We start from the raw sequence: 24,653 nt of genomic DNA on the forward strand, positions 1-24,653 counted from the left end.
ATTATTTATAGAAGCTAAATAAAGAATAAATTGGGCAATGATAAACTGGAGACCGGATGTTGGAGGGAAAGTTGCATACTGGAAAACAAGCAATTTTCTCTCAATAGGACTGTTTATTATTTTTCTCTCCTCTGCAGAAATTGACAAATTATCTTTAAAGGTCTGCTGCTTAGCAACACCAGTTCTACTGATCTACTTGGAAGTTGTTAATTGCATCTCCAAACAATGAGAGCTGTTTAAAGGGATACACTTCTAATTTAATGGGAAGAGGAATTAACCAGGAAAAAGCATGATAGGTTAAGACTGTTGCATATAGTCCCAAAAGAGTGATCTGCCATCGATATGGCTCATGTTTCATCAAGGCATAGAAGAAACTATGGATTTTTAAATTTACAGTATACTGTATTTGTCTCCACCAATATGTCTGTTCTATCGATCTAGTTTATTTAGTCTTCCTTCAACTATCAAGGCAAAAGACCATCTCTTTTATTGAAAACAATGTTAGTGAAAGGACATGCAAGATGTGCGAGATAACCAACTATTCTGCTGCCTTCATCTAAGGAACAAAGTAAAACGTATAAAGTAATCATATTTAGAACAAGGGCAGTTCTGCCATTCCAGGGCTGGAGGGAATCAATGATGGCAAGAAATTGGTGTCTGAACTCCTCCTCCACAGCCTAGTATCCCCCAGATGTTTTTTTATTATAACCCCCATCATAAATAGCCAGAAGTTAAGCAGATACATTTAAACCTTTTCCAGATAAACATTTTCATACACCTACTAGCAAATGGCACTATAATTCTTGGAAATTAACTTTTGGACAGTGGAATTAGATGCTCTATACACTTTCAATGGCTAAAATACAGAATGCAAAGACAAGTGCCTTGAACTGCATTAATAGAAGTTGCAGGATACTCTAAGACAGGGGTCCTCAGACTTTTTAAACAGAGGGCCAGGTCACAGTCCCTCAAACTGTTGGAGGGCCGGATTATAATTTGAAAAAAACATGAATGAATTCCTATGCACACTGCACATATCTTATTTGTAGTGCAAAAACACTTAAAAACAATAAATAATTAAAATAAAGAACAATTTTTAAAAATATAAACTTATTAGTGTTTAAATGGGAAGTGTCGGCCTGCTTTTGGGTGATGATATAGGATTGTTGTTGTGTGTTTTCAAGTCGTTTCAGACTTCGGTTGACCCTGAACAAGGGCCGGGTAAATGCCCTTGGAGGACCGTATTCTGCCCTCGGGCCTTAGTTTGAGGACCCTGTTCTAAGGCTTGGGCAGTGCACCTCTGGAGTGACAATATCCAGAGCACCAAGGTAACTGGCAAAAAGAGAGAGGAAAGAAGGGAGAGATTCGTCCTTACCCGCTCCCCTCTTTCACATCCCCTTGGTGCTCAGGGTGGCTGCCAGGGTGGTTCAGGGCAGTGAAGTGTAGCTTCCAACCAGCTCTTGAGCCAGTTAAGGGGAGTAGAGTTTAGCCTTTGGTGATGCTGATCCAGAATACCCCACTCTGAATCAGCATCACCTTTTCTGTCCTGTCAAGATTCACCCTAGATCAGAGGTTCCCAACTTTTTTTTTTTTTTTTTTTGCCAAGGAACAATTTTGACAAAGGACCACTCTCCAACATGAGTACCAAAAGGGTTATGAATCAGTTTTTGGTCAACTTTAGATGCGGTTTGGTCATTTGGGGTGCTGATTCAGAAAACAGCATTGGACAGACCACATCCACTCTAGTTTCTGATACAGAGTATATGCCATCCTGTAGTCACCATCTGATCAACCACAAAAAACTATATTTAATAATCTAGAGCCACAGACCTTATTTTAGGTCTTGCACCCCACAGGTTGGGAACCACTGCCCTAAATCCTCCAATATGATTCTATGGGATGTCTTCCAGTCAAGTATAGTCAAAATACAGGGGTTGCTATTATCCAGTTTCAGGTATTCATGAGGGGCCCTTAGTATAGTTCAGAGGTCCTACAGTACTTGCAGATGCACATCTCTACATACTTCTACATTACAGGTATCTGCTATGAGTATTCTTCTGGAGTCCATGGTTAAGGTATCATGTGGACAAACAGAAGAGGACTTTCTTAGCTACAGCATCCACACTGCTGAATGCCCTACTTTGAGGGCCCAAGTGCCATGACCACTGTCTTTATCTTGATATCAATTTAAAAGCTGGTTATCCATCCAACCATTTGGAACCAGATGAGATTACAGCATTGGTTTTCAGTCTGTCAATCTGTAGGCTGCATGAATGCTTACATTCTGCAAAATGCTTTAAAATATCTGAATTGTTTTAAACCATTTTAAAGAAATTCCACTGATTGTACAATCATCTACAAATTAAATTAAAATTAAACTAACCTAACATATTTTACAATAATAGAACCTATCTATTAATAAATCCTATGGCATTGAGAGGATAAAACTATGAAGAACTGAGCATGCCCAACACTTGTTCTAATATAAAATCTGCATTTGAGTCAATGGAGAATCACCAAAAACAAAGCACATGTCCCTTGACAGGGTGTTTCACAACCTTAAGCACAACCACAGAAAAGGCCTTCTCTCACTTCCCAACTAATCAGACCACTGACACTAGAACATGGAAGAGAACATCTCCAATTAAGCTAAGGGCAAGAATAAATTCTCAGAAAAAGACATGCTGCTTTAGATGTTCTGATCATAGACTATTTATAACTCTAAAGTAATAAACAATGTTATGAATTGACCCCACTGTGATTGTCACTTACATTTTTGGACACTGATACTAAAGAATGCCATCAGTCACTCTACCATTCTTGATCCACAACCTTCTACCACATCGTCAATTCATACATTTCTGGCTCTGGGCCAATACCAGTATGCAGTGGAGAAGCAAAATCATTTCATAGTTCAAAAATATAAATCAGCACACAGTTTTGACAAGTAATTTGATCGGTATTCCTGTAACACCAGAAGAGTTCTTTAATTTAGGCAATAAGGTTGTCCTAAGTAGTAATCATACTTGCTTTTCTGCCTTCATGTTAGCAAGTAAAAAATCCAGGAAAGGATAACTTCATTTTATACTGAAACCCAAGATTATGATTAATTTTACACAGTTAAACCAGGACATCAAAGTTAACAACAAATTGTGGTTTAAATCACAGTGGCAACTGAATTATTTAGAAACATTTAACACAAAACTATCCTTTACTTAACTTAAAAGCTTGTATGAAAGCAGGGGAGCAGCAGAAGTGAATGAACTTCAATTCCCTCGCAATTTTAAAACAAGATTTGTAGCTTAGAGTACTGTGCAATTGTTACTAATAAATTCTAAAGCCACTGGATAAATCCAGTGTAAGGGGCTCCAGAGGTGCACCAATGCAGATCCAGGAGCATCCCCAGAGGCCTTTGATCATCCACATGACCTGCGGTTCCGAGGGCAGATCGGGGCCACTGCCACCAGCAAGTTGCTCCCTTCAAGAGGCTTCCAAGCAATGTTGCATTTTTGGTCACATGGCTTGCCCCCAAAAAGGATATCACCAGAAATCAACATCAATAGCAACATCATTGGCAGCAAGCCTATAGGACAGAGGTGCTTGTTGGAGGCAACACAGTGGTGGATCTGATGGCATTGTAGACAGCAGATGGGCTGAACTGAGCCCAACCCAGCTGCCCATACCTCCAAAACTACAGGATTACTCTGGAGCTTTCAGGAGGCTCCAGTGTAAATTGCAAGCTCCACTAACATGGATAGTGGCTGGATGCAGCCTTTCTGCTGTGAATCCAACTGTGTGTCACATGGATTCTTTTAGCAACTGAGCATCGAGTCCACTTTATTTTGACAGTGTAGATCCCACTGAAGAGTATTACCAAAATGCCCTTTCTCAATCCCTATTAATTTTCAGTAACGATTTCCCATTCACCTTCTACATACTTCTATCATTTCCGTCTTCTTTTTGCTGACGTACTCTGAAATCCTTTTGATGTCTTACATCTAGATCCATAATCAATTTATTTTCCCACAAAATCTCATTCCCTTCACACAATGCAAGCATAGAAAGACACCCAGTAACCATGAGGTAAGCAAAATAGATGTAAACCAGGCATTACACAGTCTACTCCAGTGGGTCTTAGCATGCCTTTTGAATTTCTGCATTGTTTATGGTTTCTGAGAACTGTTTCTGACAACTCCCAGAACCTATTCAGGCATTCTCTTTCTGGGCTGAGTAATCATGCAAGGTATGCTAACCCCCATCCTTTTACAGTGCTGCTTTACTCATGTGAAAAGGAGACTGAAGTACTCACTGTATGTATGGGGGCTCCCCACACAATCCTGAACCCCGATTTTCCAAAGTCTGGTTCCTGGAGAGAGCGTCCATTGCTAAAAAGAGACCCTTCAGAATGATGAACTATTCACATGATGAAAGCAACCATAGAAGGTTTGCATTTCACCATTCTTGGATTTTTACTAAATCCTTGAAGAGAAACCTCATAAACAGCCAATATGGAGCTTAAGCACAGTAAGGAGAGGTCTATACACAGTTTCGATGACAGGAATTAGCAGTACAAAGAGAATAATAAAGGTCTTTTAAGTTAAAGGCTTCTCAAACACAAACTGAAACAAGATCATTTAAGTGTATATACAATAATCCTTTTCAAGTATAGGTAGAATTTCCGCTTAGCCAGCATTATGAGCAACAAGGAAAGACTGTATTTTTATAACTGAATGCACCACACTTTGTTTTCCTACCTATCTTTTCCCTTTACTTTTGGCCACTAAACTTATCCTGCATAAAAAGAGCAAAGACAAAACAAAGTGTGAGATGCATTTCCAACCACATGCTAACTTTACCGTGCTGTGGTGTCTGTGCTGTGGTGTTGATATATTTTCAGACGGTCAAAAGAAATGCGTATTATTTCACCAAACGTAAGTCATCATGGCAAGATAAGATCATGGTTAATAAAGCAAACTGCTATGCATATGGAAAATAATGCCTGTGTTGTACTGTGACTGCATATTCTCACTTTCTCCAAAAAGACACATAAAGATTTTGATCAATCAGGGAATCAGCTTCCTTCATAAGGCTAGAAAGCTGAAGCAAAGAGCAGGGAGGTTCAAACTCAATGCCCCACAACACAAAATGATGGACCAAGGAAGAATCTGAACCTGTCACAAATAATAGATTGTTGCTTGATGTCCTGACAATAGCACATAATGACCTCAATGTTTACAAAGGGCTTAGTGTGGGTTTTTTCCCCTGTGCAAAGAAGCTTGTTTTTCCAGTTGCACAGCAAATGTGTATAGCTAATCCCTTGTCACAGAGTCTTTCATAATAGCCATCACCCTTGACTTAGCTAATGACTACGTAGTCCTAATGCCTTTGATTCCTTATCTTTCCTGCTTATGCTGCTAGAGAAAATATGAAGGGCAACTCAGACACATGATGGGACCAGAATGCAACATCAAAAGGGGGACAAGTCAAAGATGTCCCAGGCCATTCATTCATCAATGCAACTGTTTCGACACAAGAGGGTTTCATCTTGGAATCCTAAAGGCAATGTATACAAAGAGATTGAAGTCATAAAGTTCTTCTTTGGAACTTTTCAAAGTTCAAAGCTGTCTAGCTGTATGTTACAGACTGCAACACCAGCTCCCTAGTGATCCATGCAATCTAATCCATGTCCTCTCAGAAGGAAACACCCACAAAGTTCCATGAAATCAACACCAGTCAAAGTGCCAATAGGTTCGAATAGGTTTGAGACTGAACTATATATCACAAAGTCCCTAGCTTGAACATCAATGCTTTCATTGCCTTAGCAATGGTAAACCATTATCTCTCAGTCAGAATACCTACACCTGTGGTCTAGGAATAATAATAACAACAACAACCACAACTACAACACACGCATGAGGTTATTGTATGAACTAAGATAATGGCTTGGATTCCAGCTTTCCATTCAAAAATGTGACTGAGAATGTATCTACATGTGTAAAATTAATGCAGCTGGATACCACAATAACTACCATGGCTCAATATTATAGAATTGTGGGAGTTGTAGTTTTACAAGATATTTCTTTACCCTTTTCTGCCAAAGAGTCCTGGTGGGTCATCAAAGTACAACTCCCAAAGTTCCAAGGGATTGAATCACAGCAGTTAAAAGTGGTGCCCAACTACATTAATTCTGCAGTGTAGATGCACCTTGAGTTCATTCTTTCACATTTCCTCTTCCTTTTGCAGTCCTCACCCCCATGCCATCTATATTTGCTCTTAGTGTTAAGGGACCATTGGAAGTTATTTTGGAGGGAAGGGGGTCTGAAAGGGGACCAATTACAGAAATTATTCTCTTCTTTACATGAGCACAGGGGGAGTCAAAATCCGCCTAACAATTGAATGTGCTGCATAGTTCTAACAAATACAATTATTGTTTTTGTTACACAATGAACTATCTACCTAAATTCTAAATCAGAGAAACCAAGGTTTCAGATTAGATTATAATAAACACTTAACAATGTTAGAGGGCATTACTCTGTATACTTCAAATATCATATTTGGAGAAATTCAACCGTTTCATTTTCATATGCAAGAACAAAAACTTACTTAACACTGGGAGAAATTATGAATTATTTCTCCTTTTTATTTTGGATTATTATTATTATTACTACTACTACTATTGCAAAAGCATCATAAGATGCTTTGTGAAGCGTTCTTTTAAATTTTTGATCTTTTCTGCAAAAACTTTGTGATGAGGGGTTTTGTGGGGGGGGGGGGGGGGTTTGCGCAAAGGTTCTTTTCCACCAGAAATTACTGTTATAAGTTACAAACAAGATACATTCTGTAGGTGTGTTATTAAGTTTAATTTGTTTGTAAGCTGGAACAGGTACATTTCTGAAGTGTAAATCTAGCCATCTATCTATCTTTGGCTATATCTATGGATAGCATAGGGAAGGGTAACATGCATGCAGTGTTTGTTTTGCTGTCTGTGGCCCTGTTCAGAAGATTTCACCTTGTGATAATTGGATTGTGAAAAAAATGACTTGTTGCGGAAACAAGGACTGGTGATAAAGATTCAGGTGAGACAGCTTTATTTAGTTGAGAGATCTTTCAACTGGAGTGTTTTTATATGTGGAGACATATTTCCCATTGAGGACAAGGGGAAAATGGATTTTCTTTCCATCTTTGCATCAGTAACCATGTATATAGAGGGATCCACAATAAATAAGTGTATTTTATGCACCTGCAAACTCCTCCTTCCCACCCACTTCCCATTTATTATGAACAGAAGCAATTTGCTTGTAGCCACAAATGGGAGCTTTCAGTCTGAACTAATGAGAAGCAGCAATATTTGTGTGTTCTCGGGTTGCGCAAAGTCACGGTTCCTGAAACATAATGCAGGAACCGTATTTACCACAGCAACAGAGGATGACACCTCGGGCAACCAAAACAGAATAATTTCCAATCTTGAGATGTCATCTGAAAGGGGCAAGCTGTTTCTCCTCCAGCTTTAGGATGAGTGATTCAACATGCCTCCCAGGAGTCTGGTTCTTGTGCTGGCTGCCGATGTGTCATACCCTTTGCTGGAAGTCTGGAGAAATATGCATAACTAACATTTTCTTTTAAAAAATGAACTGCACATATCCACAAAATGCCAGGCAGTGGCACTACAGAGCATAACCACTGTGTTCGAGCTGCAACTAACATGTAGATCACCCCACCTTACATACTATCAAAGCTGATATTGGCTACTGATCTGAAATATGAACAACCACTTCTTAAGCAAAGTACGGGATATAGCAAACTATTGGTCCCTTACACAATATAGCTGGTCTTCTCAATGGTGTCACAATAGACTGTATACACCACTACCCTATATAGAGGATGTATTTTGCTGCTGCTGTGGTTGTTATTGTATGCCTTCAAGTCATTTCCGGTTTATGGTGACCTGAAGGCAACCCTATCATAGTGTTTTCTTTGGCAAGATTTGTTCAGAGTGGGTTTACTATTGTGTTGTCTGGGGGAGGGAGATGAGATAAGCTCTACTTCACAGCAGAAAAACGAGTACGTGTCATCTACATCTGACCCATTGTCCTTCTAATGAGATACTGTCACACTCAGGCAATCATTCTCCCTATTCATTCCTCATTTTCAAACCTCTATGTTCTTTTATAGGATGGAAGAACTTTCCTCCTAAAATTGAGTCTGAGCCAGCACCCTGAATTTTGTATTCTTCTGTTGGGAAATAATCTGTGGAATTCAATTTTATCTTCCTTTTTTAAAAAGGTGTGCAATAGCATCTCGGTTATCCAACATAAATGGGCTGGCAGAATGCTGGATAAGTGAAAATGTTGGAAAATAAGGAAGGATTAAGGAAAAGCCTATTAAATGTCAAATTGCATTATGATTTTACAAACCGAGCACCAAAACATCATGTTTTACAACAAATCAACAGAAAAATCAGTTCAATACACAGTAATGTTATGTAGTAAATACTGTACAGTATTTACAAATTTAGCAACAAAACATTGCAATGTGTTGAAACAACTGTAGATCCGAGCGGGAGGCAGATCGCGTTGGATAATACAGAACATTGAATGAGCAAAGGTTGGATAAGCAAGACTCTACTGTATGTTCATGCTACTTGTTTAACTTTACACTTCCTTAAACTAAATCTTGTAGGGAAAGGCAGCTGATCAATTTATAAGTAACTCATTGAAATACATGCTAGAAAGGATAAAAAAAGAATGCCACTTATATGCCCACACTCACTGCTTTTCCTTTGAGGTGAAGGGTAAGTCTAAACTGTGGCCTGCTGAGAATGTTCATCATCCAGTCGAATTTAGTTATTTTCTGAAAATAGCTGAAGAAACTAGAAGCCACAAAGAAGTCTGCTGGAGCATTTCCCACTGTGCTGGTCTCATTCATACATTCGGTTGGCAACATTTTACCATCTATAAATTATATGCTCAAGGCTAGCTCTAAATTTTATACTTGGCATAAAACAGTGCAAAGAAATTCTGTGTTTTCTGCAGGTGGACCCATTGCCTCAATGCTTTAACAACTTCTGTTTACTCGTTCCTTGTTCACTATCGCCATACCAAAGTTTTTAAACAGGAATTGTGAAGGCACTGTTGTCTTGTGGCAAAGACAGAACCATTCGTAAAACCCATGACAATTCATTGAAAGCATAGGTTTTCAATTCACAATGTTTCTGTCATCCGTTTCCATATGGGGTGGATTCCATGGCTTTCACTAATGCAATGAAAACTAGTAGAGTAAGTGCAGGACCAAGGACAGCAACTGGACAGCTCCAGCAGAGCTCAATGGGGACCCTCCAGTGATTGCAGTGATATCTTCCAGATGTAGCCTGACTCCCAGGTGTCAGCTAGAAGGAACATAAACAAGAGGGACGATCCGTTCTCAGGTATCTTCTACATCTTCGCTATAACTGTTGGATGCGTTTATAAAAAGATTTCCATTTTCTTCTGTGATCTTACATACCACACAATTATGCCATTAAAATTCCACTTCAGCAGCCATGGCAACATCTGATGGAATCCTAGAATTTGTAGTTTATGGAGGCACAGATAGAAGTATCACTCGAAAAGCTTCCATGCTGTATCACCAAACTACAAATCCCAGGATTTTATGGCAGTTGAAATGGAGCCATGGCACTATAAGCATGCAATCTCAAAGGGAACCTACTGTCCCTGCCACTGATGAAGACAGGTAGAGGGAATCCCAGAATACTTTTCCTCAGACTCCAATGTCTTTAGGATCTGGGTTAGCCTCTTCTTGATTTCAGCTAATAAAATCCCTTAGCTAATATGGCCAGTGGTCATGTTGGTTGAAGAGTTCTGCAAGTTGGTAGTCCCAAAAGTAACTTTCTCAACCATCAGCTGGTCTGCATTTGAATTGAGAAAGTGATACCAACTTGGGGAAGAAGGAATCCACCCCCCTCTTCCTTCCACCCCACAGCCTAGACTGTTCAGCAGGGTTATGCTGTTCATGGTATACTGTTTTCAGGGGGTGAGACAGCTGTTAAGGAGAGAAAGAGATGGAGAAACCCATTTCTACTATCCCAGCTGCATATGCCAAGATTTGGGTCAACCTTGTTGTATTTAAAACTGGAAATTCATCTTTTTAAAAAAGCAAACAAAACATGCAAGGGGTCAATAGGAACACAAATAGCAACTAACCTCTGAGGGCTTCTTCTCCGTCTGTCTTGACCAGCCAGATTTTGAATTTGGAATCCTGGAGCATCTTGAAGCTGATGTTGTCTGACCTTTGGTTGCGGGAAGGGGAGAAAAAAAGAAATGTTAAAGAATTAGGAAAAGAAAATCTAAGTACAGCATAATTGTCTAGATTAAAGCACACACAACATGCAGAAAACCTTCAAAATGCTGACCATACATTTACATATACAGGCAACAATATGTGGCAAAAAAATTCCCAATATAATACTAAGTTTTAAAAAACATAATAAGCGATAGCTGTGTTGGCCATGTTGTAAAATACAAATTTCAAATTCGACAGAACAATGATAACACTATTAGCCAGTCAAAATGCAGAAAATACATCAGGCAAACTTTTAAAACATTGCTAATTTCTTCATTAGGCAAAGATCTGAAAAATCATACAGGAGAAGAAAAAGGACATAAGTATCAATAGTAGTAGTAAATTAGCTTTGACCGAGATCCAGGAAAACTCTGTCCTCAGCAGGGTGGAGTGTCCCTTTCTTAAGCAGAGAACAGGGCCAGAGGACAGATATCTTAATTGACAACTGAAATGACATCTTAGTCAGAATATAGACCTGCAATCCTAAACATTGTTATGTTTCCTAATTGATTTTAACATCTTTGCCTAATGAAGAAGCCAGCAAAGCTTCATAAGCTTGGATGGTGTACTTTGTGCATTTTGGTTGACTTTCAAAGGAACTGAATTCTCACTGAAAGCAAAATTATCTCCTAGTTCCTTTGCATTAAAGATTAGAAACATTATTTTTGGAGTACAACTCCTATGGGTCCACAACTGTGCTGTATTCTGGGAATTGTAGTTCCCAAGATCTTCAATTTTCCAAGTTCTGGCTATAGCATTAGATTTCAGAAACAATGATTGAGGCTTCTCATTTACAGCCATCTCCAACCTGCTCTAAAACTCCCAGTATTTGCTTCATAAACTCTAGCAAAGTTAGACTGTTAGTCATCATAAATATGAAAATGAATTTTTGTTTTGTCGTGGTTCTTGTTTAGAGCCAGTGGTCCCCATATGATGTCAGCTCCATCCCAAACTAGAAATATGAATACATGTACCTCCATTCTGGTCAGATGCTCTCACTAGCTGTATCACTTTGTAAATTCCCAGAGCTAATATTGAAACCGTGCTTAACAGAAGCAGCCAAGTTCCACATTAAATACATTAAATTCCCTCCTGACATCTGCAAAATCTTAAGGGGGGATCTCTAAAATGATGTCTCCTCACTTTAAATCTAAAAAGCAATTAGTTCTAACCTTTTGGGAGAATAATTTGTTTCAACGGTTCTTTCCATTTCTCCAACTTTGCTAATCACAGCTTCCTTCTATCTCTGTGCTTTGATTCAATCTGCATACCAGCACCCCAAAACTAGAAGTGTTCCCCTGTCCCAGAGGGCAAGGAGGGGCTATAACAATGTTGTCCATAACCAAATTACCACCCTGCTACCATAAACTCAGTGCAAACAGCCCCATACAAGGGAATTGATGCCTTTAAATTTAAAAGCAATATAAAAAACCTGGAGTACCATCCATTTCCAATGCCTTTCCTAAAAGGTATCAGGCTGTTTAAGGCTGTGGGGCACATTATTTTCAACATTGCCTTTGGTGCTGAGAGGAAGTCTGTGTGTTGACATAATAACAGTCCTGGAGAATAAGTTTAAGTGGAGTTATGTTAAAGATGCTTATCAAGTGATAGCCATGACAATCTGTAGACTTGGTGGGGAACAGGAGGTCTGCAGTGAAGTAGTCTGGAAAAAGTCCTTGTGGGATCGCAAGTGTATTGAGTGTACTTCACAAGAGATACCAAGTGCCCACATAAGTGTGTTTATGGAATGAGTGGATTTTACAGGTTTCACACATCCAGAGATGACAAACGCTTGTTAATTGTGTTATTCACTTCTGATCTGATGTAAAGATTACAACTATGTGCCTAGCATCAATCGCTAGGTGGATTCTGAGCTCAAAGGTCATAGAAACCAATCCTTTTAGCTACGGCTTTAATAGTTGCTACTCCTTTTTAGGAGCAAAATCTTGACACCTCCATCCCCACATCAAATCACACCTCCACATTGCTTTGGAAAGTGTCTCTCTTCAACTAGAAAGGCTAGAGCAAGCTGAAGTTATCCTGGTAGCAAAGGTACTAAAATTATTTTTATTGCTTGACTTGTTTCCATTATTGACACAGAAGGATATAATAAGGAACTGTAATGGTGTAATTATCTGATCAGGTTTGGCCTTTTAGTCATTCCCAGACTTTGCATGAAAAAATGGGTGGGTCAATATTAATGGTCAACTTTCAAATGCCAGTGAGTTTTGCAAAGTTTCTGGAGATGTTTTTCATTTTTTTGCTAACATTTGGTCTCTATTTGGAATGACAAGGCAGCCTTGGCCATTACAAGACCTTTTCAATACAATGATCCAGACCATCAATGTGGTCACTCCATGCGTTATGAACCATATCGTAATGATACTAGCACCGTCTTATCATGATATGTTGAGGGCCTATTACAGCATAGGTGGCTTAAAATGCATAACAACTACAACAGAACAGAGGTACATAACCCTAAGGGTATATTTTGACACATGAATGAATCTTATCTGTCACCTTTTCATCACCACAATGTTGGCCAAAAAGCTCTTTCAACTAGTGAAATTTCAAATTTCTACAGGGCAGGAAATCACATGGAATCTCTGAAGGCTTGTTGTGAAAAATGTACATTTTGTTCTGCAATCAAAATTGTGTGCATAATTCCAACTTGGATGCTATTGTTTTGACAGGGTTTCATATGGATGAAACTAGGATTCAGTCTAGTCACATTGTCTTGGATAGATTTCAACGGCCATTGCCTGATAATAAGGACAAGCTACTTGGAGGGTTGAAGCCCACCACCTGCTCTTTGGATCCCTGCCCTTCTTGGATATTAAAATCTGTCAGGACTGTGCTTACCATCTGGACCTCAAGAAGTACTTAATGACCCTCTGAGGGAGGGGATGGTTCCCACTACACTTAAGCAGACAGTGATTAAACCCTTTTATTTTTCACTGATCTCTTGATTTTTGCTAATTATCATCTACTATTTAATATAGCATTCTTGACAAGGTGATGGCTTCTTACCTCCTAGGTAGTCTAAGATGATAGAGGTTATTTGGATGGAAACCATCCTGGTCAACTTGCTGTATGGCAACCCAATTAATTTTCTTGGACCTTTCATTGTCCCTTACAATACTACTGATCCTATCTTTCTGCTTGGCCTAGACTGGGAAGTATGGTGGTATGGTGGTACTAGGAGGGATATACTGAGAAGGTGGGGAGCCAGGGAATACTATCTTTCTTGTCCTCCATGGTGTTTCACACCCACATGAAGGGGAGAAGACTTTCAAGGGTACTGCTATTCAGAACAGATCCAAAGGTGGTTTTGACTGATGCTATTTTAGAAATTCTCTGGTGACATCTGTACGGTGAACATATCACTCCTATTTGGGTTGAAGAACACTGTAAATCCCAAATCTATGGTCTGCTTATAACAAACAGCTGTATTTATCTGTTTAATTAAAGCCTTGCCTTTCTGTCAAAAAGTTTTTCAAACCTTTCCTTTAAGAGAAGTCCCCCCCCCCCAAAAGAATGAAGTATACAGTTTTCATCTTCAGATGAATATGAGTATAATTTAAGAGCATGTATCCAGTAGTAGATGGATACATTTATGTTAAAAAGAAAACCAAGCTGATTTGGAACAAACCTTGAAGCCTGCCTGATACAACAGGAGGGTGTCCAACTATAATTATTTAGTTCAGGAGTTGGACCTTAAAAGGCTTTGATTTGCAGCTCCTGAGGCTACCAAGCCCACACAATTTAAATGTTGACTTTTGCCCTCTCCCATGACTAGAAATTATTGTAAAACCGGGTTGTGGTGCAGTTAGCTGAGAGCTAGCTGCATTAAATCACTTCTGACCAAGAGGTCATGAGTTCGAAGCCAGCCTAGGTCGGAGTGAGCTTCTGGCCATTCATCTAGCTTGCTGTCAACCTATGCAGCACAAAAGACAGTTACATCTGTCAAGTAAGAAATTTCGGTACCGCTTATGCAGGGAAGCTAATTTAACTAATTTACAATGCCATAACAAACCTTCCAGCAGCATGCAGAAGAATGAGGAAGTACTCCATCAAAGGACTCATGTCATAATGGACGGTGAAGCGGCAGCTCTCCCTGTGGCTGAAATCGAGCCAGAATCCTGCATACTCTCATGAAGCTGGAAAAAGCTTGGGCACAGCTGGAATGTTAAAAATTGCCTCTGTGTCTGTCTATATATGTTGCATGTCTAACTAGCACTGAATGTTTGCCATGTATAGGTGCATTGTAATCCACCCTGTGTCCCCTGCAGGGTGAGAAGGGCAGAATATAAATACTGTAAATAAATAAACAAACAGATACATAAAACATTTAGAAGGCCACAGACATGGTCCCCTATAGCACTGGAGCTACAGCAACTGGGTCTTTCTGGGTCAGACCTGGACCCTTGAGTGCTACCATCACAAGTAGCGATCCCTATGACTAAACTTGGTCAAATCCCAATGGCTGGGTGTGTAGAGCAATGCACTGTAAAACTGAACTGCTGGCCATCCTACTTGGAAAAAAAATATTGTTCAGGGAAAGGGTTTGCTTTTTACCAAAACAGCTCTGCTTTGCTGCTAACCAAAAATTGAATAGCACAATTTTGCTTTATCTGGAACAATACAGAAATTCTGAAGCCTTGGCAGGGCTGTTAAGTGTTAAAACATTATTAATCGCTATATTAAGCAGCACAACCTTATCTCTGTTGGACTTTGGTATTCATGCAGCAGGTGATGTTTTAGCTGTTGACAAATGCTCTCCCACAGAGTAACTGTAAACACAACTATGACCTTCTTTTTCCAGGAAAAGACAGTAGCTGCACATACTGTCAGTTTTAAATGCCACATCTTACAGCTTGTTCAAAGGTAACTAAGGGTGGGAAGTTCCTGTCATTTCACAGCATTTGCAAAGCTAAAATAACTTGAACTTTCACCCTGTGGGTTCAAAATTCATTACCCTTAAGTATAATTTACCTCACAAGGTGATTGTTGTTGTTTTACTGTACTTATGTTGCCTTTGGCTTATAAGTGCAGAAGCCAGGCATTTGACTAATGGCGAGGCAAGGCAGAAAGGGTCCCATCTGTTCCTGGTATAATATAGAAACTAAAAGGGGGAAAGGCCTTGAAATAGTACTCAGAAGCAGAAGCCTTGGACTAAAATGTGCCATAACATAAATGTCAACATGTGTTATATATTTAGCATTTAACTTAATTCTCATTAATTACTGAAGCTTTCTTTTTCTGAGCACTATTTTGGCGCTTTATCTCTTTAGGATTCACCTGGCTTTGGTACCCTCTCCCCAATATGTTTCTGTAATACAACCCAGCTATAGTCTCAGTTTTGAGGCAGGTTCAAATAGAAGCTTTCTTCTGAAACAAAGTACTAAGTTTATTTATGATTTTATATTAATAGATATATGTTGATAATTCATGTTATGTTAGGTTAAGGCCCACCATTCCATCATAAAGTGGCACTCAAGGTAATTAGTGGTAGGGGTGCCAGGTTCAATACAAGAAGGGCTCTTGTAGTTTTAATATGAATAAACTAAACGCTCAACTTCACTGACCCTATAATGCAGCTTGGAACCAGTTTGGGAGGAACCAGTTTCATTGCACGGGTGATTAGACTGAAAGGTCTGAAACTGTTTGAAGCCAAAGGGGTGATTACATTAACCACAGAACTTGGCCCGAACCCTCTCTGCAGGGTTCCCCACCTCCATGTCCAGGAGATGAACACCAGCACCCAGAAGGTGTATGCGAAAAAGGGGAGAAAGTGACAGGTAGAAGTGGAGGTAATCAATGCCTTCGGGACACTTTTCAGTAACCCCTCTTTCTGGGTCGTTTACTGCACTTCAGCACTTTGCGGCTCTGATTTTGTCCTGGCTCTGAGATACACTGGCATCCATTGCAGCACATTATTTGGCTGAACTCAAACTTTTCTGCAACTTTTAAAATGCACTACATACCCTTAAATACATGCTACAACATGCATTGGTGATACGCATTTTGTCTCAAAGCCACATTGTAGAATCAGTGTAGATAGGGCCTAAGAAGCAGACACTACCTATCTTCTCTCATCCTTCAACCTCTAACTTTCAGCTGCAGCCATTCCTTCCCAACATGGCTCTTATCACACCAGTGGGCAGTGAGGAAAGGGGAGGAAAGAGTCACCAGGCATGTTCCCACCTCCTACCTATGGTTCTCCACTAGGGAGGTCAGATTGATGTTGAGATGGAACAGCTGCAGCTGAAATCTGAGGCTGAAAGGTAAAGGAAGACAACTACCCTGACCCAGGTTCATAGAGTTGTATGATACTCCATCCCACTTCTCAGTCAGTTTGGGCTTGAAGATACAAGAACCCCAATCTGAAGCCAGCCTGGAAATCCTAATTTAATTTAAATTTGAAGCAAAACAACTATAATTAAAACAGAACAACAGATTTAAAATATATGAATTACAAAGAACTCTCTTCAATTATAATTCAGCACAGATGTTAAAGGCTTGTCTGAATAAAAAGCTATTTACTGGTAGGACAAAAAAGAGGGAACCAACTTAAGTCTCCCCTCAAGCAAGGAATGCTAGAGCAGAAGTCACCAAGAAGTCCCTCTCATGTCCCCACCCAACCTGTTTCTGAGGATCATCAGACTAAGAGATGGGCTTCCTGGCAAGATCTAGCATCTGGGCAGACTCTTGCAGGAAATCACAATTTTTTAAATAGCCTGATCCCAAGTCATACAGGTCTCCATCATGAAGCACTTTGAAATGCACCCAGAAACAGCCAATGAAGATGTTGTACATGTAAGGGAACCATCTGCAGGCAACATTATGGCTGCAATGTTTGGGACTGGCCAAAGTTTACAAATACTTTTCAAAGAGAATATGACACAGAAGTCCAAAAAGGGGTATCTGTTTAAATCAGGGGTCCTCAAACTTTTTAAACAAAGGGCCAGATCACAGTCCCTCAAACTGTTGGAGGGCTGGATTATAATTTGGGGAAAAAACATGAATGAATTCCTATGGACACTGCACATATCTTATTTGTAGTGCAAAAAACACTTAAAAACAATACAATAATTAAAATTAAGAACAATTTTAACAAATATAAACTGATGAGTATTTCAATGGGAAGTGTGGGCCTGCTTTTGGCTGATGAGATAAGATTGTTGCTGTTGTTGTGTGCTTTCAAGTCATTTCAGACTTAGGTTGACCCTGAGCAAGGACCGGGTAAATGACCTTGGAGGGCCGTATCCGGCCCCCAGGTCTTAATTTAAGGACCCCTGGTTTAAATGATCTGCAATGTTCTGTCTAAAAAGGCCTTTGTATCACTTTTGTTTTATGGCTTCCTCTTAAACCATACTGTTCATAGGAATGGGAGAACAAACCTAAGATCAGGAGAAAAAAACATCCATTACCAGATATGTAAATAGATATTAACTTCTTGTAGTATATTTTAGAAGCAACCCCCTAAGGACAATATATTGTTCAGGAGCTACCCAAAAAAACTGAGCTTTCCTGGCTGTCTGGAAAGTAATTATTCAAATGCTTTCCCTGCTGGAGGTGAATCATTTAGTTATCTTGTCCTAAGCCTTGAATTAAAGGTCTTACTGTCAGTGGTGTCTGAGTTATCGCTGCTGATCGAGTACTTTCGCCGTTTCTCTTCCATCTGTAACAAAAGAAATTGAACATTACACTTACTGTTGAGAAAAATCATTATAGTACCAAATCACTGTTATCTCAGGGTATCCACATTTTGCATTAACCCAGCTACACTAGTCAATACTTATTCTAATGGCAGAGAATTTCCAGGGAGCATTAAAGTGAAAAAGAACATCGTGGACTTGTTGAAGTTTTGTCTGCAACATTATTTCACTTTGAAATCTCTCTTCCTCTTGGTGGTATCATTAGTGTAACTAATATTCAATCATGTAGCATGCATAACAAACTATTAAAAAGCAATCCTACAATAAAAACAAATTCGAACCATCCCCATCACCATGGCATGAAAAATCATCATCTAAATAGGGAACAAAGTGTCACCATACAGATTTTCTGCCAACTGTAAACCAATGAATTAAAAATTTGGGAGAAATGCTTTGGAAAGCATACAGTGTTCTAAAGCAACAGCAGTAGCAGCAGCCACCGAAGCGTGGCAGTTTGACTTGACTTCCAATACAAAACAAGGGTGAAAATTATTTCACTTAGCAAGGCTTCCATTTAAAGATTAAAGAACTGTTGAAGATTAGGGCTTATTCATGAAACAGTGAGAAGGGGAAATGAAGGCTTGGTCAAGCTGATAAACCCATGAAAACTGTTCAGAATCAAAACAACACAACGGCTGAATGTAGCAACACACTGACATAAACTTCCTACAAAGCAGACCTTGGAGTTTCTCCAAGCCAAAATATTTAGGAGGATTTTCATCAGAATGTCAAGTCTATCACTCAAGAGTGATGTTACTTCCTCATTTGGGCATCATCTACACCAGTGTTTCTTAACCTGTAGTCTGCAGACATCCAGATAAAATATAATATCCTCATATGAGGTCTGTGAAGGCTTGAAAAGAATGTTACGACTTTTTATAGAAAGAGAGAGAGACAGAGAGACAGAGACAGAGAAGATATCCATCATTAAATACTTCTGGCATACATCCCTTCCTCCAAACTCCTTCCACCAAATAAACTCCTCTCTCCATTTGCTTGGAACAGTTCTAAGGTGGAAGTCTTGAAAGACTTGGAATGCATGGCGGATGAGGAAGAGAAATAAGAGAAAGAGGAGACCTGGCAATGCTTCCCTCTTTACACAACATTGCACATCCCTAGCTACCCCCAAAGAAAGTGCTGCAAAGCTCCAACGACATACAACATAAAGGTTTATTGAAATCATGCTCAGCTGCTCTCACGGTTCTGCTTTCACCATGCAAGTGTGTGTCTGTATCTGTGACTCTTGGGGTATGTTTCTCCTCCTCCCCAACTTTCCAATCCAGAGCACAAAAATAGCTGACAGATTCTCCAATTAAACAACTTGCATTGGAACTCAAAGCTTGCCTATATAAGACCACTTTTAGTATTTCACTTGTAGACATGGTGGAAGCATGAGCATGTATTTCAATGAGAAGTTTCTATGAATGGTATATAGACTACTACTGTGCATCATATTAAAAATGCCTGTGAGCTTCTCACAATCTTATTTTTGTTCATTTTCAATGCTGCTTTAGCAAAATAAGAGGTAAGTGAGTAAAATACACTGCATGCAATACTGTATACTAACCAGCTATTCACCAATAGCAATATCACTACACTACCAGTGCAGATAGCTAGATATGCATTTATATACAAATCAGATGTACATCAAAATCCGATTGGCTTGCACTCAATATACAACAAAGATACAGTCAATGTTATTTCTAGGATTGACAAAGTAGTTTTACATATCAGAGTAATATCACTAACTAACTGAAAGCTTCATCATACTTTAAATAGTCAAGTGAGCAAGTTATTGAGAAAAGAATAGGATCTTTAGTGACAGTAGAGATTCATATGCCAGTCATACGACAGCTGTGTAAAAGCATTCACAGCAAGCTACCTGGACCACACAAATGCTAGGTAGTCTGGCTCACACAGGTGGATATCCAAAATAGCACAGCCTGCTATATTTCTTTGACAGAACACTCTCAGAGCAAATAGACTGAAATGAGGACCTGTAAATCCCAGACACTTACAACAGGCTGACTTGGTTTAACCTTAAAGCTAACCTTAAAAACTGTGGCATAGACACTGAGAACTGGGAAACCCTGGCCCTTGAGCACTCTGACTGGAGGTCAGCTGTTACAAACAATGCTGTGGAATTCAAAGAGGCACAAATGGAGGGTGAAAGGGAGACATGAGTAAAGAGGAAGGTGCATCAAGCCAACCACAACCGAGACCACCTTCTATCTGGAAACCGATGTCCTCGCTGTGAAAGAACATGCGGGTCAAGAATAGGTCTCCACAGTCACCCGCATACCCACTGCTAAGACCCTAAACTTGGAAGGTTATCCTACTCGGACATGAGTGATTGCCAATTATGATGACAACAGACTGACATCTGTTGTCAAAAAATTCAAAGCAACTGTCCCTAAACTGGTTTCCTGAGAAGCCACTCTGATCTGGAGCAGCAAAACCAATAATGACTCTTATAGGCACCTTAAGGGCTATCAAGTTTATCATGGAAAAAGTTTTAGTAAACCAAAACCCACTTTTAGGAGATGCATGGAATATGCATCTTCTAAAATGCATTTTCCATAAGTTAAGTTATATACAGTGATACATTGACTCAAGAGTTTAATTTGTTCCATGATTGAGCTCTTAACTCAAATGTTCTTATCTCAAAGCAAAACCCCAGGTTTTTTTGTTACATGTTTTTAAATAAGAAAATTTACTTTATAAAAAACAAATGATGTAAAAATGCACATTTACATAGAACAATAAAAAAAGAAACATCAACTTTAAAATGGTAAACGCACAAAGTTGTGACAAGGAAGCACAAAGTGAACAGGCAGAAGCATCATTTTCTTCATACTGTACTCATTCTATCCTCTCTCCCTCTCTTGCTCTCTTTCCCTCTCTCTTCATGAAGCCAAACATATCAGGGATAAAAACCACACAAAATCAACTTTTACTCAAAGTTCCTCTAAGTGGAAAAGAGCAAGCGGTCGGCAATCTCCCCAAGTGGACAAGAACATGAGGTGCGAAGGCTGCTCCCTTGAAGCCCTAAAGCCCTGCTAGCACTCCCTCTGGTGCTAGTTTTTAACTCATAATGCTGCTCTTATGTCAAAGCAAAACCCAGACTGAGCGACAGCTCTTAAATCACTCTTAAGTTGGGAAGCTCTTAAGTTGATGTTCCACGGTATATGGAAAACACATGAGGTGGGAACAGGGAAGTGTAGAAGCTGATCTCAAATGAGGCTTCAGCTAAAACAAAAGTTCCTCATCACACAACTTGTACTAACTGATTACCTATTTATAGAATGTCTGTGTTATCAACAACTGAAGTTTTGGAATAAACTCATGAGGATAAAATAAGTGTCACTTGGATATAGTACAGTCTTCAGTACTATATCCAAACATAAACCTGAAACTCTGGATAACACTCCATGCATCCAATGAAGTGGAATTTAGTCCATGAAGCTTGTTAATAATAAAGAAATGTTAGTTGTTAAGGTACTACAGGGCACTTTGTTTTCCTTAAATCAAGGCCACAGTATTAATGTTTGGCTCCATCTGTTGTTTTAACAGATCTGCACATATGGTCTTTATGTCCATCTTTACTTTGCAGAGTAGTTATTATCCTACAGAAAGGAAATCTGTTGAAACAGAGACTCACTTTTCATGAGACATGTGTTTCAAATTCAGATTTCCCTTTTTAACAGGCAAGAGTTGCCAACTGACAACCTAAAGAATGTTCAAATAGCTTTAAATTTCCTGAAACAGTGGGGAAGAGCCAGCAATGGCTTCTTCTGCCCATTACTTCCTCTTGTCCCGTTGCTCACCTTTCTGCCCACTTTTGCCACTTGACATATTGCATGCCTGGAGTCCTGCTTTCCACAGTAGAGTAGAGGTGAAACGTGTGTATGAGAAGCAGACACAGAGAAAGAAATCCAAGATCAGGGATAGGGAGGCAGAAAACACAATGGCCTCCTCTCTTCCTACTATATTAGACAATTTGAAGTCACACCTATAACCTTTGGGCATAACTTGACCACCCCAAGAATAAACAGTGATTTTTCCCTGCTCAAATGCATCCCCTCTGCATTTTCATATTGGGTGGTGGGGCAACAACTATCTCTGAAAATACACTAACATTCTTCAGGTGGAAATAGTACAAATGTATTTTGCACAAAAGTTCAAAATTATCTCACAAGAAGTCACCATAATAAACTTTAACCCACAAGACAGGGGCTCTCCAAAACACCATTTAACCCACTTTCTCCAGAACTAAGCCAGGAAAAAAACAAGAAAACTGTGGAAAATAGTTGTGTTTGTGGTTCATTCACAAGAGCTATTAGGGGAAAATTACACTTGATGACAAGACCACAGGATGCTATTATCCCTTGGAGAAGATGACAATCCGCAAAGGAATTCCTGTAAATACTAAATCATAAAATCTTAAGCACTGCCTTCATTTCCAGCACATGTGCAATGTTTTACCATACTGCTTCGAAGGATAATAATAGCAGAGTAACATAAACATTTTACTGACAACACAGTGGTAAAGAATTGCCCTGTCAAAACATGATTAAAATTACTTCTTGACAATATGGCTACATCAATACTTCTCTCCAGTTATTCAGGAGGAACAGATGTTATTAAACCAGCCTTGCACTTCAGAGCGGTTTGAGATTAAGGTGAGGAAAAGAAGCTGAAGATGAACTGAAGATGGTTCATGGAAAGAAGTTTCAACTGGACACTTACTATTCAGTGCTGTGTTCTCATTATGTTATGATTATATTTTAATTATGTTCTGTTATTATTATATTTTAATTGCTGTGCCAACATCCCATAAAATACAAGTTCTCTTTGCCTGAGATTTATAAACTACAAGCCCCGCGATTCTATAGGATGCTGCCACAGCAGTTAAAAGTGGAATCATACTGCTATAAATGCATAACATGAAATGGACACAGTTCAATTTTTTAAATAAACAGTCACATAATCACACAGAGCCAATACTACTGTTTGGAACTAAGATCGTATGTAGAAAGATTTGACCAAGATGTTAACATTTGCTGAGTTCTCTTGGAATCATCATCATCATCATCATCAGAGGCTATTCCTTGTGGCCAATTATGATGGCCTTCCAAGGATAGAGCCTTGGCGATGGATCTCTAAGTGACTGTAGAAACCTAATCTGGATCTGTATGGTCTTTCACAGTGAGGACATATATTTCCAGATGGAAGGCAGTCACGACAAGGGTTTGCTTGATTTGTCTTCCTCTTCCTTTCACCTTCTATTCAGGCCTCTTCAAAATCTATAGCCTTTATGGTAACAGCTGATCTCAAGTTAGAGCGCTCAAAGGCCAAAGCTTCCCAGTTCTCAGTGTTTATGGCACATTTTAAACACTTGCTTTAAGCCAGTCTTTGAATCCCTTTTGCTGTCTGTTCTTGAGTTGAGAGTAAATTAACTGTTTTGGGAATTGGACATTTGGACAACGGGGCCAGTCCAACAAAATTGATAGCTGGTGGTCTTTGCTTTTTACAGCACACTGACATTTATCCACCTGTCTTCCCAAGAGAGTTGCAGCATTTTTCAAAGGCAAAGCTGATGGAATCGTTCCAGAAGTCAAGAGTGACATTTGTAGATGGTCCATGTTTTGCAGGCTTACAACGGAGTTGGAAGGACAATAGCTTTATAAACAAGCATCTTGGTATCTCTATGAATGCCCCAATCCTCAAACACTCTCTGCTTAATTCAAGAAAATGCTGTACTCAGGAAGTGTTGTATTTCAGCATCAATGTCAACTTTTGTGGAGCAGTGACTACCTACGTAAGGGAAATGGTCAACATTTTCTAGCTTTACACCATGGAGCTTTATTTCTGGCATTGCAGAAGTATTGGTTGGTGCCTGCTGGTAAAGCACTTTAATTTTCTCAATGTTCAGTGAGAGGCCAAGTAAGATTTTCATATGCTTCTGTGAAGGTCTTTAAAGGTCTCTTGGAATACAACACATATGGATGATACTTAACACCATTTCATCAAAATGAAAAATCTAGCTGATAGAAGTCAGACCTATAACACTCTATGGAGCCAACTTTTTTGATATTTTACAGACATACACTCAAATAGGTTTACCTTCTGTGCCCAGATATTTTCAATGTTATGTTGCACTAATGTATCCTGTGTGCTGCTTCTAAGGACTAGGAAGTTTTGTATACACATCCTATAGCATGCAAATAACTATTTCTGGCACGGAACCAAATGAGGAACCCTTGCAGGCAGAGGGATATCCAAAGCATCTATTGCACAGAGAGATCCTTCTTTTGGCATCAGATCACTGGATAAAGGAAGTAACTAAATGATCTAGCAAAGAACATCAGGATTTTCTAAAGTACTCTACTTTATTTTCTGTCATTTCTGTAATTATATTCTTCATATCCATCATTTGCAAAATGATGCTGTCAAAGCCTTTTCCCCATCTGCCTTTGCACCAAACCAGCTTGGAGACAAAAATTCCATTCTTCCTTGTGCAAAGCATGTGAAAATATACAGAAAGGATGTGTATGTAAAAAAAACAATTACCACAAGCATTTAAAGTACACT

At 39.3% G+C, this 24,653-nt stretch overlaps 1 protein-coding gene across 5 annotated transcripts in view; it reads right to left on the bottom strand.

Moving 5' to 3' along the window:
* Positions 1-24,653, bottom strand: part of JADE2 (jade family PHD finger 2) — a 192,634-nt gene that overhangs the window by 152,173 nt on the left and 15,808 nt on the right. For all 5 annotated transcript variants that reach the window (XM_060765283.2, XM_060765285.2, XM_067463695.1 and 2 more), the window contains exons 2-3: positions 17,965-18,022; positions 10,200-10,285 (exon numbers count right to left, since the gene is read on the bottom strand). In XM_060765283.2, coding sequence (XP_060621266.2) covers positions 10,200-10,285; positions 17,965-18,022 — 144 coding nt within the window. The remainder of the gene's footprint in view (positions 1-10,199; positions 10,286-17,964; positions 18,023-24,653) is intronic.

The sequence above is a fragment of the Anolis sagrei genome, chromosome 2 (genome assembly GCF_037176765.1).
Source record: "Anolis sagrei isolate rAnoSag1 chromosome 2, rAnoSag1.mat, whole genome shotgun sequence".
In the NCBI taxonomy this organism is placed as follows: domain Eukaryota; kingdom Metazoa; phylum Chordata; class Lepidosauria; order Squamata; family Dactyloidae; genus Anolis; species Anolis sagrei.